We start from the raw sequence: 15,632 nt of genomic DNA on the forward strand, positions 1-15,632 counted from the left end.
GATAAACTAAGAACTGTCAATTTGTGGAGGAGTAATTACACTCGTATAAACTCATTACAACTACAGACAAAGCTCTGAGGATGTGGCAGAGCCAGGAACCTACTACATAGTGTAAAGTACAACAAATGGCACCTGTTAACTGTGCGGTGCTGTTTAAAATCTGAAGCGATCGGGGCATGCTACATTAAGCTGTATGATGCATTCTTATGATATAGAAGCAAAGCTCTTACTTCCATCAATGCAGCCAGTTTAAACGCACCAGAAGTTCCACACAGACGTAGTGTTGTAGAACAAGATTTAAGAACGGCTTGTGTGCTCTGGACTTTAGTACAACACAAAAATTTGGTACAAATAAATCAGTTTAGGGAAACTGAAAACTATGTGCAAAAAAAAAAATTAGAATACATACTGTACAAAGCACCATTACAAAACTCTTTACACCGAGAAATTAAATCCTCTGAAACTCAACTGTGTACTGTATATTTGAAATCTACAAAAGTCACCGTTCATAATTAAACATTCATAATGAAAAGCAACAGCATAAAACCAGGATGTGACATTGCTCTAAAACAACTAAAGACTGGATAAAGTAAAACCCAGTAAGAGGGACACATTGAAATAAATATTCACATTAATCATGGGGTGAAAGTCCAAGGTTAAAATGCAATATTAGGCTTAGCACCTTTTTGAGGGGAAAGTAGCTGACATGATCTCGAAACAAAATTTTGCAAAGGACTCAACCCTTTAACATTTTCAGATAAACACCTGACTAGGTGACGAGGTGCTTTAGTTAAAGCTCTCAGTCATTAAGAAGGTACGAAGGCACTAAAAATACTTGGTATAGTCGTCCTCACCTGTCAGCTATGGAAAGTCAAATGTCGATTTGTCTAGTTTTGCCTATAATATATTAAATTTGAAATATTTATCTGTGGCCGTTAAACAAAAAATCTCTATGCCAAACCAAAACATTTGGTAGAAAAGACAGACGTACTGCTAAGGCTGCTGTGAAAACGTACGGTATTTATCTATTCTGCAGAGCTTGTCTCCTCCCTCCTCAGATGGCCATAACGAGGCATTCAATAAATTTACCAGCCTAAGGAGGCTGACAGGAGGCGAACAGAGATGATGTGATCAGAGACACTACAGAGACGGTCTTTAAATAGCGCTGAGGTGAGCCGTCCGGCGCAAAGGGAACAGCGGCATGCCTGGCCCCTGGAATCACCTAACCAGGTCCTGACTTGCCCAAAAGCTCCATCAAACTGGATTTTACATGTTTCGTGTTTCCTGACCAGGGAGCCTACAGCCATAGCCCAAGCAGGGGAAAGAAGGAAAAAAAGGGGGGAAAAAAAATAATAAATCACTTCCACAACGCTGAAGTATTTGTCCTGCAAACAGTGGTCAGAAGAGCCTGTCTCTGTAAAGTCTCTGTAAAAACCAATGCACATCACACCTCAAAACTTGCAGGGGGTGAGAAGAGATCTTTGGGAGTGTTTAAAGAGTGGTCCCAACCACAGGCAGCAGCGCTGCGTAAGAAACGCACTGGGCAACAACCTACTTGGCTCTCCCAGGCAACCCAGGCAGACGTAGTGTCGCTTCTCGGGCAACGGCATCACCTGAAAGCGGCGAATTAGAGATGCCGACTGCGGACGCAAAGGTACCAGCCGTGTTACATGAGTGCAACAGTCCCCTGAAATGAGTCAACAAAAAAGGGTCTGATATTTCAAACCTGGCTGTCAAAGCAAGTTTCTTGGCTTTATGTTTACATCCCTAAGCAGCCTCATCTCTGCAGCGAGCCCAGAATGGGAAGCAAGTCTCTTAGAGCAAACCTTCCAGCAACAGCTGCACGGAAAAAAAATAATCAAATGAACATGCGGATTTGGCTCGCCAGATTCTTACCACAATTCTATAAAAGTAGTCCATTGCCCGCTATTCTAATACACAACATCCAGTAGTAGTTTACTCACTGTGGCAGTCAGATTTGGCAGAATGAAACTAAGTTCAAGCTCTACAGACCAGACAGAAAACGAGCTAGTTCACTGTGTGACTCACACTGCAAAACCCAAACAGCTGTTTACATCCTATTCTTTTAACATTTTCAATACCCTCGACTTTCTTCTCATTAGCAGTGTAAAAATAGTGCAGGTTTGATGATTAAATGTAACTTAAGTTAAAAAAACCACAACACTGACTGAGAGAAAAACACGCCACTTATTCCAGATATTCTCACCGCTGAGAAGAGAATGCCACTGTCTCTTCAGCAGCCTGATTCATCTACACACCACGAGCAGATCACGCAGAGCTTAACTGAGAATTCTCAAACTAACTTCCAAATTCAGTTCCCTCTACCGGTAGTGCATTTTATTCCCCTTCGAAGAGATCAACCCATGCTATATTTCATATATATACTTATTCCATCCCTACAATCAATAAATTATGTGCTTTTAAAACCTCATTTTCAAAGCACATTACACATATTTCAGTTAATACACCATTCTTCCTTAGTTGTAACTTAAAACCCACATGACATGAGCAGCTAGACAACGATTACAACATGTTTTACCTGATAAATCTTTAGCATCAACAAATATATACTGTGATTTGGCTGCATTCAGACAAACTTTGGTTGACTGGACAGGATGGGTTCTGAAACGAACTGCTGACAGACCTCTGCTGTCAGCTATCACCTCATCAGCATGCTTAAAAAGTTGGAAAACGCAGTGTTTAAAGTCAAAAGCAACAAAAATACTCTTGACAGACTTGTTAGAAAAATGTCGTTTTAAAAAAAATCAAAACGTCTACTGTTCATTAAAAAAGGTCTATTCCACATGTTAACACCAGTACTGTACCAAATACAGTATGTGTCACTCACACTAGAAATTTTGTTTAAGGAATCTGACAAGTGTCATAAATAGGACCCCAAAACATCGTATTTGTAATTCATGCTTGAAAAGTATAAAAAAAGCCCCCCTGTGGTAACACTTAAGTTGAATTTACATTGCAGAATATAATGTTTTACTATAAGAAAATGCAGTTAACATGTAAGTGGCTTTAATCAAAAAGATTAACGATTCTTTCAGCCAATTTTACGCAAAGTTAGAATAATCCAAAATATCTTTTCCAAAAATAGCAGGTATAGATGCTGTTCAGTATCATATATTTAAAACAGGCTGAAACGTGACTTGTACCGACTGCTGAAGTTGTGTCTTGGTATCTGAGCATAGAAATCAGGTAGGCAAATATAATAGATTACCTTTTACAAAAATAGTAGTAGTCTTTAAGTATAGAATACTGCTTAACTGTTGAAATGTAGGAAAAGTCAGCATTCTGTATGTTCAAGATATTAGTTTTTAATAGCAGCTGAATGATCCTATGGCAGGAACCACAGAACCTATTTTCTTGAAATAAAAAAAAAAAAAATTAAAAAAATTCCAAAGTTGTCCTTTCCCTCCCAGTGTCCTAGTGTAGAAAAGGGAAAGTTTCCTGTATTTCAAGCATTTCTTGAGTCTTGGCTGAGGGAAGGGCTTTCTGGCTGACAGGAGTATAAATAGAGTCCCAGGTAAGCCTGTGAAGGGTCATTCCACAGCGAACCCACATGTTTCTTCAATGGCAGTTAGCAGCTTCTCGTATAGCTTGTCATAGCTTTCGTAAGGAGGAATGTCTATTCGGTTGAAGCTGTGGACAGAAGGCAGGAAAAAAGTTTCAGCTGTCTGGAACGTCAAGCATCACCCAGCGAAGTTCCATTACATTTCACTTACGGGACTTGCAACAATGACAAAGCGACACTTGACAAGGCCAACAGAACTTCATATAAAAAGCAGTCGCTAGTTTTCACACCTTTACTACTCTGGATAGCATTTATTAGAGGTCAGAAGAACCGAGTCTTACCAGGTATGAGCTTTTGGCAAATTATTAGTGCTGGCATCAATCTGGTGTATTGTAAATAGTCGCGGGCCTGCAGCACCTGAAAATCCAGAAGAGATCTCTACTACTATTGTATCGCATAACGTGGAATTTCTTTGTTGCACTGCAACAACAACAAAATAACTAAAACCGCAAACAGCCAACCAAAAAAAAGCAGCTATGCACAAAGGAAGTTAAAATCATAGATGGGGAGGGACATCCTTTAATTTCTATAGAGAGGGAGTAAAACAAGGTAACTATTGTGTTAACAGAGCAGCAGGGGTTGCAGCCAGAGCTGCTACAACAGAGACCCAGAGCTTGGCCTGAAGTTCCTACGACAGGGCTGGAATCAAGGTGATTGCTTCTGATGCCTGAGCTGCCTGTGGCTACGTCACTCTTAAAATAAAAGCAGTCAGCATCACACAGACCCTCTGCTCTCAGAGTTGCAACTACACTGTGTTGGGTCACAGGCTGGACTCGATGATCTCAGAGGTCTCTTTCAGCCTCAATAATTCTGTGATTCTGGTGTCTTCTGGTCCCAGAGCTGTACAGGTGATGAGGGCTTGTAGAAGACAGAAATGAAGACACAGGCTTCCAGAAAAAAACATTAAGGAGAACCCCACCAAGATCTCCCCTGATCAGAATTTCTTGCCAGAGAAGGGAGTGAATGATTGAAACAAAAGAACCGTTTACAGCTGAATAACAAGGTACTAAGCCAACACACACAAAAGACTATTTGTCATTGTTAGACCACAAAGAATCGCTCTTAAAAATCACCTTGTAATGCCTTGAAGCCCTGCAGAGGCACTCGGGATGAGCCAGTCACAAACTGGAGAAGTCGCGCTCTCCTCTCCTCATCAAAAAACTCCACAGCTTTCCAGAACCATTTCACAATGTTGCTGTCTGGGGTACAGTGTTTTAACCTAGTATTTGCCTTCCAGTCATTAACATCAATTTTTCCCAGTCCACAAATGATGAGCTGTGAATTTAAAAGATTTAATCATCGATCAATATAAAGACAGTTTTGGAGCTAGCCAAATGACAAATAACTGATTTTGAAAAACTGACAGGTTTTATACCAGAGACAAATTATAACCTCCCACTAATCTTACGCAATGTAGAAATATAACTCTTCTCTTTTTTTTAATCTTACTTTTGTATACAATCTATTTTTCAAATGGCTTCAATTCAAATTACAGGGAAAAAAAAAAGTAAAAATCAACCATTTCATAAGCTTATGTGAAAGTGTCTTGAGCTGTCAAATAACAGAAGCGTAGGTTCTCCCCACGTGTGAAAGCGCATGCATAATTCACACCTGAACTCAATATTTCTTTCTGGAGCGCAGCTAAGCACTTTGGCTGGTCCAGCTCTGGACCACCAGAAGTAATTTTGCTCAGCTCCTATCACACATGTAATACAAATCAAGCTTCTTCCCTGACAAAGAGCTTTCAGCGCTTCTAAAATGGAGACGCACACTGGATGAGCTTAAGCTCAACAAGAATACGATTATGAAGACATTTTCTAGGGACTGAGAACATCGGACCTTCCTCTTTCTTATTCCACATCTGCAAAATGATTCTGGGTTAACAGCATGGCTGGCTCGCTGCTCTTGAATGAGAATATTCAGGATAAAAAAAGAGCAATCAGTGACATTCTAGTGCAGTGCAGAGAAGAAAGCATGAATAATTTACCTCGTGGCCATTTTATACGGCTAAAACCTCAGCTCCACAGCTAACCAGCTGTGTATTCCATTTCAGCTTTAAAACAAGCTTGGGATCTCTGGAATTAGCCTTGAGAGGATATTTGGATGCTGATCTTGACATTTTGTGGCACGACTGACAGCACCTTTCTTTCTGCTGTATTTACAGGGCTAATTCAGTCTGGCGTAACTCAGCTCCACGAAACCACTGAGCTGCCTGACGCTCAAGCCAGTGCAGTGCTCTGGGAGCAAGTGTTGGGAGGGAGTGACAGGCTATTTTCCTGGCAACGCTGAATTTAATATCACAAAATTGCACCGTGAGAATTATGTACCCCCAGCAGCAACGCGCTCTGAAACAACCCGAGGTCACCGTGTGTACTTCTCAGTAGGTTCCTCTGGGTATACAAGAGGGTCTCGTCTTCTATCACTTCTGTGGCTGCTATGAAATGTCACCTTGAGAAACACCCTCGCAGCTCTCGGTGCTCTAGCACACGCAGTCGTGGTGATGGTGTGACCTGGTGACCTCTTACGCTAACTGTATTTCTTGCAAGAGCACACCTGCAAACTCCTAAAGCACTGGGGATACAACTTTGCACGTTACTCAGTCTCCGAAGAATGCCTCAAGCTTTTATTCTTACTCTTGATGACATAACGTAACATTAGTGGACTGACCTCTAGCTCTTTCTCATCAAATGTCTTCAGCAGATGTTGTGGGATTACTTCATTAAATCCCTTCTGTAGAGCCAGAAACTGAGCTTCAATTCCTCGTAAAAATCGCCAGTTTACATAAAGTCTGCAAACAAGTGCAAATTGGTTTTGTGAGAGATCTACTCAAATACAATAAAGCTGCAATTTATCCAGCCCCCCCCGAAATGGCCTTACTGACAGGAATACACCACTACTCAAGAGAAAAACCAGCAAGATAACACTGTCAATTACTTCAAATAAGTAAAAGTTCCTCCCCACTGCAGGAAACAGAAAAAACTTTTGAAAACCTATCGATGTACCTGACATATTCCTTTTTGTTTTCTTCTGTCACAGGGATGCTTTTGCCATTGGGTTTCAGTTCATGTTGAATAATTTCGCCGTACGCGTTGTGTTCTACACAAAACGTATGGTCCAAGACTCCTGTGATATCATTCTCACTGGCAGAAAGAAATAAGCAAGTGACTCAGTGAAAACATTCTGCAAATTTATTACAGCCATAATATATCTGACAGACATCACAATTTAGTTTTTCAACGGCATTTCAAATCACTGCTTGGAATCAAAAGATGAGCGCAGATTTTTACTATGTTATATTTTTTAACCACTATCCAAGTTTCAAGGTTACATTTTAGTAACATGTTACTGTTAATAATGGGCAATATTAATAAATTAAAATCTACCAACTGAGCACTTAAGAGATAAATGATTACTGAGCTCTAAAGTATGCCTTCAAGGAGATGAATTGTGCAAGCAAGATGTTTCTTAACTTTGCCTGAGCAGGAGATCAAAATATGTTTCATTTATTTTCAGCTAGATTTAGGAACATTATCCCGTTAACTCAGAGGGAATGTGAGCATTGTAAGATGCAATACACCGTACATACAGAATCCAGACTAAGCTGTTATGAAGATCCGGGTCAACCAACTCCATATCATCCAGAGTGATTGGCTTCCCCAGCAACTGCTTATAGAAAGGCAACGTGAAGCCCCCATCAATATAGTGTCCGTGAAACACAGCCATCCCCATTATCCGTCCGACAAAATGGAAATACGATAAGTGTTCCTAGGACAGAAAGAAGAGGCTAAGCCATTCACCTATACAAGATCCCTAGGTTACATCTGTTGAACGTGAAACAAAATTTCAATATCATGAAAAGAAGAAAAACAAAAAAAAAACAAAAAAAACCCCCCAGAAAACAGAAACATATCCAGAGCTTTTTGTTTTGTTTGCTTTTATACACAGCACAGTGAGTATATTGCTTCTTGTCCAGAAGTTTTATTACCCAGAATCAAAATAAACTTAATTTCTCCCAAAGGAAACATAAATCGACATCTTACAGAAAATTAAGAACACATTTGGGGAGATTCTTTGATCAGTACTAAAAAGAAATTATATGATTGCACACATTCAGTCTCCAGCAATGCTAATGTGAGAATTAGGTTCCGAAGTCTAGAACACTCTCCAGATGTATTTAATTTCTAGTCACAGAACGATCATTTACAGAACTCCTGTTCCCACTCATACCGGGTTGACTGCAGAGTCTGGGTTGATTTGCAGCGTATAGATATCATCTCGGGAATATTGGAAGAGACCGTAATACGGATTCAACATTTCATGTGACAACAGGTAGAGCCACTCCCTGAAGAAAATAAAATCATTTCTTGTGTATTTCAAACAGATGCATTCCTACACCAAGAATCTTTTCAAAATCGGTTTGGGTTTGGTTTTTCAAAAAACTTAAACATAAATGTGAAGGAAGTTACCTTCAAACATGCTTAGATAAGGCTGAAATCAGAATTATTTTTACCAGCTCAGTAACTGCACAGCACCTGACAGTATTTCCCAGCTTCCCAAGATTTCTCTCCAGGTTACTTCTTTCCAAGGGAGTTTCTAACTATTCTTCATCCACTACACACCAAGACAAGGCACCGGGTATTTTAGTTACTATACTACAGAGATACCCTTTTTTATAAACAAGAGAAAAATAACCTCAGACTACTAACCTCTAGGTTTCAACGTCTTCCTTCAAACAGCAGTGACAATTTGCAATAAAACGGGCCACAAAGCCCAGTAATATCCAAGCTCTTAGTACAGTAGTATTGAGTGATATAAAATACCGAATTTTACTAACCAAATACAGTAATAGGTACCAAAAGCCTGTTCTGCAGACATGGCAGATGTCTCATGCAATCTGTAACACGCATTTTGATTTATTTCCAAGTAGTTTTTTTTAATTCAGTTTTTCCTTTTAAAAGACTACTTGAAAATAGATACTTTTCTGACATACAATCTGTTACAGTAATAAATAACGTGAAAGGAAATGGAGCCGATACAAGGCCGGTTTAGGATTCAAAGCACAGAGGTAGCTGGGTGGGGTTAGGGTGCAGGGGGAGAGACTGGAGGGGCTGTTTACCTGGCAACACCTCCATAATCAAGGCCTTCCTCCCCACGAAATTTTATCATTAATCGTTTCCACAGGTCTTTTGGCCTCATCTTCATTACTTGCCTGTAGGATTCCTGTAAGTATAAAACACTTTCTTTTATTAACTGCTATTTACAGGTGGGAAGCTACTACTGTTCATCAGAAATGGAGGGAGTCTCGGACTCTGAGTCTAGATATTAACCAGTTTCTCAAATCACAGACTGTTACTTTGTTTTCTACAAATGCAAATACATTTATCAAATAAAAAAGAGAAGGAGCACCTTCTGTTAAATTTCCAGAGGTGATCAGAATATTCTCTCATATTCTCAAATAACTTATAAAAAAATTAAAATTTGTGTCAGTAAACTTCTGTTTTGCATAAAGGCTCACAATTTTTGCAGTCTGAAAAGCCAACAGCAAAGCTGCTTCTCTGGGTATCACACACGTGCAGCCTTCAAGAAGCATCTTAAAAACAGAAGCATCAATGCCATCCCAGTAAGTCTACAAAATTATTCCTCTACCAGTAAGACTTCAACAAGAAAACTCAAACAGAAAGCTGAAAGAGGCAAAACAAATCCTACTTTTTTTAAAGGAATTAAACAAAAAGAAGTTTGGTTTTTATTTACGTCTACTATCAGTATCACAATCTTTGGCTTTGCAGAACAGAAGAGGTAGGTGTGTCTGGGACCCAACATACTCAACTTAGTTTTCAGAACAAGAGCATAATGATTTTCACTGCCCTACAGCAGCCTTTCCTCCCTTTCTTTTTAGCTGATTATGAACCGATTTGGCTGTCTCCAAAGGGAAGACCAGCACAAATCTTTCTTGGCTGGGAAAAACCGTGACAACACAGTGGAGTCATTGAGCTTGTGAGTGGGGTAAAAATGTGACAGGGCTGGGAGATAAAGTTCTCAAGATGACAGACTATTCTCCAGAAAACCCCCATTAATTCTAACAGAGTTTAATCAATTCAGCAGAATTATTTTGCAATGTTATTCAGCAAAATAAAACACAGATATCCCGAATCTGGGCATCTCTCGTCTTTCAGAAGCCTGGGCAATTCATTAAATTGGCCTGATTCTGGAGGGGAAAAACCTCAACCCACAAATCATCCAAAATTGAGACAGGTGCTAAGCAATCCAAACTCCAAAGATGAATGCTACTCATTAGTAATTTTACTGCCACAATAGATCATTAGTAATTGTTTGGGTTTCAATCTGTAATATTCCCTCTGTAACAAACGTTAGTGTTCTTATATTCACGGAAGAAGTGAGACAGTATCTTCAAACACGTGAAGTGCTTGGGCTCCCTCCTCAGTCCCTGACACAGACTGTACATCTCCAGCCCCAGGGAAAGCTTTCCTCGGTTTTCTTCTTCTCTCTACGGTGAATACATCTAATTTAAGTGCTGTTCTTAACATCCCCTTGAAATGCTTCCTCTTCCCAGTAAAAATCCAGCTTTAACTGCAGACTTGAAGATTTCACCTGAGGGAACGATTTCTTTAGACAGCTATGAACAACCCTTCCCCCCTTCCCTTGGTGTTAAGAAATGGGTCAAATTCTCAAATTACCTCAAAAATCTCCTCCCTGGAGACCTCAATACGACAATGGCCAGCTTGAGGTTGCTGCTGTGACAGCTCTTGCCTCAGGATCTTGAGTTTCTGCACTAGGTCTCGCTTGTACCTTGGCACAGTCAGACACTCTGCCTCATCTGGCAGCTGACAGAGGGACACTACCTGCTGCTGCTGCTGGTGCTGCTGATCTTTAAGTTGATTCTGGCGGCTAGAAACAAACACAGCTGGTTGCAGATATTCAAGTCATACATCCCCCTGCTTTCTTCAGATGTTTCTTAAAAGTTAAGCCTTCGTAACTAAACCGCTTTCAATTTACTATGATTATTACTGCGATTACGCTAAAAATGTCCAGTAAAAAATAAATTCAGAGAGATTACATCCTGACTAAAGACATATGCTTCTGGCTTTCTTGGCAGCTGTCAGTTGGTTTGAGGGTTTGTTATTTCTATTAGTACTACTCTACAAAGTATGCAAAAGGTTACAGCACTATATAATAAGGTATTATCCATACAGTTCTACTGCTAAGCTGCTGACACCGAATTTCTCAGATACCATTTCCACATTTCCTTTGCATGTTTTGCCTTCCTCCATTTTAAAAAGTAGGGAGCTGCCAAACGCCAGGCCTCTACTCTCCCCTCAATACCAGAGTCTGTTTTCAATGGCTTGGCTGAAAAAGAGTACGCTTACAAGAAGATGTTTGTACTGGCAGCTCGGTGAGGACCTTGTCCCTTGTACCTGGCCTAGTCTGGACCGCAGGAATGTGGGAGTTCACATGTAACTAATTGGCACAGATAAACAAGTATTTTTACCAGCAATTCTATGAGATTCTGTAAATCTAACTTCTTACTAGGAAAAGCAAATGAACTATGTTGCAGAGATGTTCTCCCGTGTTGTTTCTTGTGTCCAGTAAGTAGATGCTTTTATAGCTTTCTAGTACAGCATTTCCAAACAACACAGAATAAAAGCTGTATTTTACCTGAGCGATGAGAGTATCTCTGGGTAGAACACACCAGAATACCATAAATTTACGGGATGAACAAGATAGGTTAAAATTTGGAGTGTTTTTCAGTGGAATGTTAATAATATTATTTGATGTTGTAAAAAGCAACAATTTATGTGGAACAAAACACAGTTTTAATATATTTTAAAATGTCAGCCTATCGTATGTTTTGAAATAAAGTCTACTAGAATTTGGCCAACCAAATTCCAGCTCCGGCAGGCTTTGGCCACAGGAGCAGTCAGATTTGGCAATTAAAAAGGAGGGGAGGGGGGTGGTGCTCCCAGTTTGCCTCATCGTTCTGAACGGTTATTCTCTCAGTTGCAAACTCTCTATTTAAAGCAATTTTGCACAAACCACCCTCAAGGGAAACTAACACCAGGCGATGAGGAAATCTTTATTAGTAGTCTTACAAGCCTAACATTTAGAAACCCCTGCAACAGGACACGTAGATCACTTCAGCAGTAACTCCAGACTTAGTAATAACAGCTCTTTACTCCTGGGCTCTAAGAAGGGAATAGCACACAGAAATCCTACTTTGTTACTATGTCCTAGGACAAAGAACTTCAGAAGTTAGCTCAATCGATGCTGTTTTAAACTGTTTTCTTGTTTGCTTCTGTTTTTTTTTTAGATAAGGCCACCTTCACTTTATTTGCAAACAGATCACACTGGCCTTACAATAAACTACAGGTTTTTCAAGTAATTCCTAAGAAATCAAGTAAGCACAATAATTTAGATATACACACCCGATGCGGTCTCAGAATATTCTGGCTCCATGTAATTTGTGCTACGTGATAATTTCACTTATGATTAGTTTTAAACATAAATCTCACAGAAACTATATTTACTTGATATACAAAAAAAAAAAAATCATTGTTCTATTTTCTGCACTCTCTAATTCCATAAAGACAAGCATGTGAAAATATTCCTTGTGCATGCCTACCAGAGGACGTCACAATTATATACTGAAGTGAGCACATGCTCATAGTGCCTTTAAGATTAAAAAAAGACACAGACCCCTAAACACAGAACTAGTCTATGTCAGTCTTAAAGAAAACGTAATCTCTGAAATGAGCATGAACTTTAAATCTATGCATCAAATTAAACCAGTCTAAAACAGGGCAGGACTAGGAGGAGAAAAATAAAATGCCATCCTCCACATTAGACTAAAAATAATCACTGCAGCATTAGCTAAACAATCTGCAGGCTTAAAGTAATTACATCTCATTTCTTAGTTTGTTTTCACAGCTGAATGACTACGCTTGATTTTGCACAGTGCTTTAAGGATATAGTTAAGTACTTCTGAGGTGCCATAACTATCAAAGCCTATCACAAACTCTTGGCCAATATTTTAAAACAGAACTGGGTAACAACTTTGATTATTTTCATAACTTATAATGTTATCACTGGAAAAACAAACTGCTTTACTCAGCTCGATAGAAAAGTCAGTATCACTGAGAGTAAACATGTTATTATGCCTTTGAACCTAAAACACTATCACACCCATCCCACCCAAACTCTAAACTTATTTTTCAGATAATTTACAAAATGTCATGCCTAAAGCAAACTACTTTTTTTCTTTTTCTAAGGAAAAAGAAAAAATAGGGAGGTGGGCTTAAGGGAAAAAAGAGCCCCAACCAATGAAACCCAACAACAAAATTTTCACATATCCTGTTCGGTGGAATACAAGAATAAACACCAGAAAAGATTTATCAGGCAGCAGACTGTGCTGATGACACTGTTGGATGAATTTCTGAAATCTTGCCCTAATGAAAGGCAGATGTACAGCTGAAAAATTTGAGCACACTGTCGTAGTAGTACTTTAAAGAAATGCAAAATCGTTCTGTGACTCTGGAACTTGAAAAATCAAATTGGATTTTCCAGACAAGAAAGCCAGCTACGTATTTGTCCTCCACAGTACATGCAGAACGAGCCACCACGATGCTGCTACCTGTGAACAACAGTTTTTCATATATAGTCCAGTTAACTGAACCTTCTACAGTATAAGAATCGCACTGTTGTAGCTAAGTGGGTCTGAGTTTTTCTTTGGGTAAAAGATAGAAATTTGAATTAACGAACATTTCTGTGTTTCAGAACAAACATGCTCCTCTGATGGTAAGAATCACGTTGAAAAAAAAATTTCTCTGAAACTACCAGTCAAACCAATGATTTCTCTAAATAAAATACATGTTTGACAATATTTAGACTCTTCTCCCTCTTGGTGTGTTAAGTTCAGATGTATATTGGGCAGACACAGGCTAGCCAGCCTTTATGTCGAAAGACTTTTCAACCTCCTGGATATTACTTTCCATTCCTTGGTTTTGTCTTTTCAGTGCTTACTCCCATTATTCTTTCCTTCAGCTTTTCTTTCCAATGATTCACTTCCTTTAAAGGACTATTCCTCCTACTTAGTCCTTGCCCAGGGCTGCAAGGCTTTATCTAACTAAGTCTTCATTGTTTCTTCCACTTAACACCTACTTAAGACTTCACAGGTGTTTCCCAAGACTATTAAAAGGTGTTAGTAGGAGAAACAATAGAGGCAAACTCCCAAATAGCTTGGCAAACTGATAGCCATGTCTAGGAGAAAAAAGGCCAAAAAAAGTTTGCTTGCTTTCTGGTTTCCATTTTTAGCAGAAAATCCCCCAGCGTGAAATGAGTGCCTAGGGAATAAAAACAAGAGCCAAAATTCTTCTGAGTTTCCCTTTCACTTTTTAAAAGTGTAATATGAAAATGTGATATCAAAACACTAAGAAAAAATGAAGTTCCCATTTTATTCTTTTTAGAAAAACATTTGAGTCAAATTACTGAGATCTTTTAAGATCATCCCACCTAGTCTTACTCTAAAACTGAAGGTAGGAGCTGAATTAACTCCTTTATTCCAGGAGAATAGTTGGGCACCTGCACACCCTTGCTGAACTGATCAGTATTTCACACCACTGGTTACTGAACGCAAACTCCTACTTTAAAACAAGTTCTCTATAACTGAATGTAATGTGAAACATAAAGAGAAGAAAGTGTCTCTCTTGCTGTTAGAAAACATCCTATAGGCCAATCTTTTTCACCAGAGAGCACTTTTTTCCCCTTCTGCTGCCCCCAACTCCCAGCATCGCAACAGCCACATTCCTGCCTAAACGCTGCCAGAAATTTATTATTTTTTTTTTCCCCAGAAACAATCAAACCTGTCTTCTTGGCTGTCTAACAGAGTAGGTCGGTAGTGTGTTAAAGAACACCGCTACCATGCTTTAACTACTACTGAATGGCAAAATACAGCCTGATTAAAAAAAAAAACAAACATCAGTCACGAGTCACTTTCTTTCCTCTGTTACTCTCAACGTGTGCCAGACACTTTAGACTTACTTTAAGACTAAATGCAAGTTAGCAGATAGCCGTGGATCTGTAAACTGTGTTGTCCTGTTGTTATGGTCAACAAAATAAACTCTGCCTGTTGCTGTATTGCGGATCTCCCATCCAGGAGGCAGAGGACCAAGCTCTTCACAATTGATGTTGCTAAGATCCCTGTGAAAACAAATACAAAAGGAAAAATACCTCAGCATTTGGCCTCTGAGCCAAACAAGCGTAAATGTAACAGAACAATTCCATGAAGTCTGAGAAAATGTATTGTTTCAGAAACTTGATCTGTTCAGCTGGAATCTCTACTCCCAAGGTGCAAGCCCACCAAAGAAAAAACACACCCCAGAACCCATGCCGTGGGGGAAAAAAATAAAAAATCTAATCAAACAACCTTCAGTTTTACAAACTAACTTCAGATGTTAAATTATTACAGGATTAAAACTAAAATAAAGACTGTTGCCGTATCTGCCAAAATGGAATTGCGGCTCTACACCAATTGTGATAGAAAATATTTCTAAAACAACATTAGTCACGTAAGGAATTCTGAATCATACTTTCAAAAGTCCTACAAAACAAAACTATAGCTCTGCAGAGTTATACTTTCCATGAAGAATTACGCATGGGATGTGTGTGTATCGCTCCGGCGGTTTTGCCCCAACACCTCAAGTACTAGTGGGAAGCAAACAGCCCTCTGACAAACATTTCAAATAAAATATTTTACTAAGAATGACTCAGCTCTCCACTGAGCAATGCAGAGATAGCTTAACAGGTTCTCAGAAAAATTCTGCTGAAATTACCAAGATGCAGGTTCATTCCAAAGGTTCACGGAAAACAAACAGTAGTCTTCAAAAATGTACACATACAGGTTTTTTTTTATGTCTACAATTCACACTTCAGATACCTCGCAATGTTAAGGTGTGAGGATTTCTTGGGTTTTTTAAAGAACAATCAGAAGCTAACAATTTCCTTTATCGTTCTTTCC

At 39.2% G+C, this 15,632-nt stretch overlaps 1 protein-coding gene across 1 annotated transcript in view; it reads right to left on the minus strand.

Annotated features, from left to right (window-relative positions):
- Positions 1 to 3,572: 3,572 nt before the first annotated feature.
- SMURF2 (SMAD specific E3 ubiquitin protein ligase 2) overlaps positions 3,573 to 15,632 on the minus strand; it is a gene marked incomplete at its 5' end in the record, with an annotated part of 32,538 nt that continues 20,478 nt past the window's right edge. Inside the window, 10 exons of the mRNA XM_009871005.1 lie at positions 3,573 to 3,672; positions 3,886 to 3,961; positions 4,678 to 4,879; positions 6,272 to 6,392; positions 6,607 to 6,744; positions 7,191 to 7,369; positions 7,832 to 7,946; positions 8,721 to 8,824; positions 10,300 to 10,510; positions 14,657 to 14,815. Of these exons, the coding sequence (XP_009869307.1) occupies positions 3,573 to 3,672; positions 3,886 to 3,961; positions 4,678 to 4,879; positions 6,272 to 6,392; positions 6,607 to 6,744; positions 7,191 to 7,369; positions 7,832 to 7,946; positions 8,721 to 8,824; positions 10,300 to 10,510; positions 14,657 to 14,815 (1,405 nt within the window). The remainder of the gene's footprint in view (positions 3,673 to 3,885; positions 3,962 to 4,677; positions 4,880 to 6,271; positions 6,393 to 6,606; positions 6,745 to 7,190; positions 7,370 to 7,831; positions 7,947 to 8,720; positions 8,825 to 10,299; positions 10,511 to 14,656; positions 14,816 to 15,632) is intronic.

This window comes from Apaloderma vittatum, unplaced genomic scaffold, assembly GCF_000703405.1.
Source record: "Apaloderma vittatum isolate BGI_N311 unplaced genomic scaffold, ASM70340v1 scaffold22296, whole genome shotgun sequence".
NCBI lineage: Eukaryota > Metazoa > Chordata > Aves > Trogoniformes > Trogonidae > Apaloderma > Apaloderma vittatum.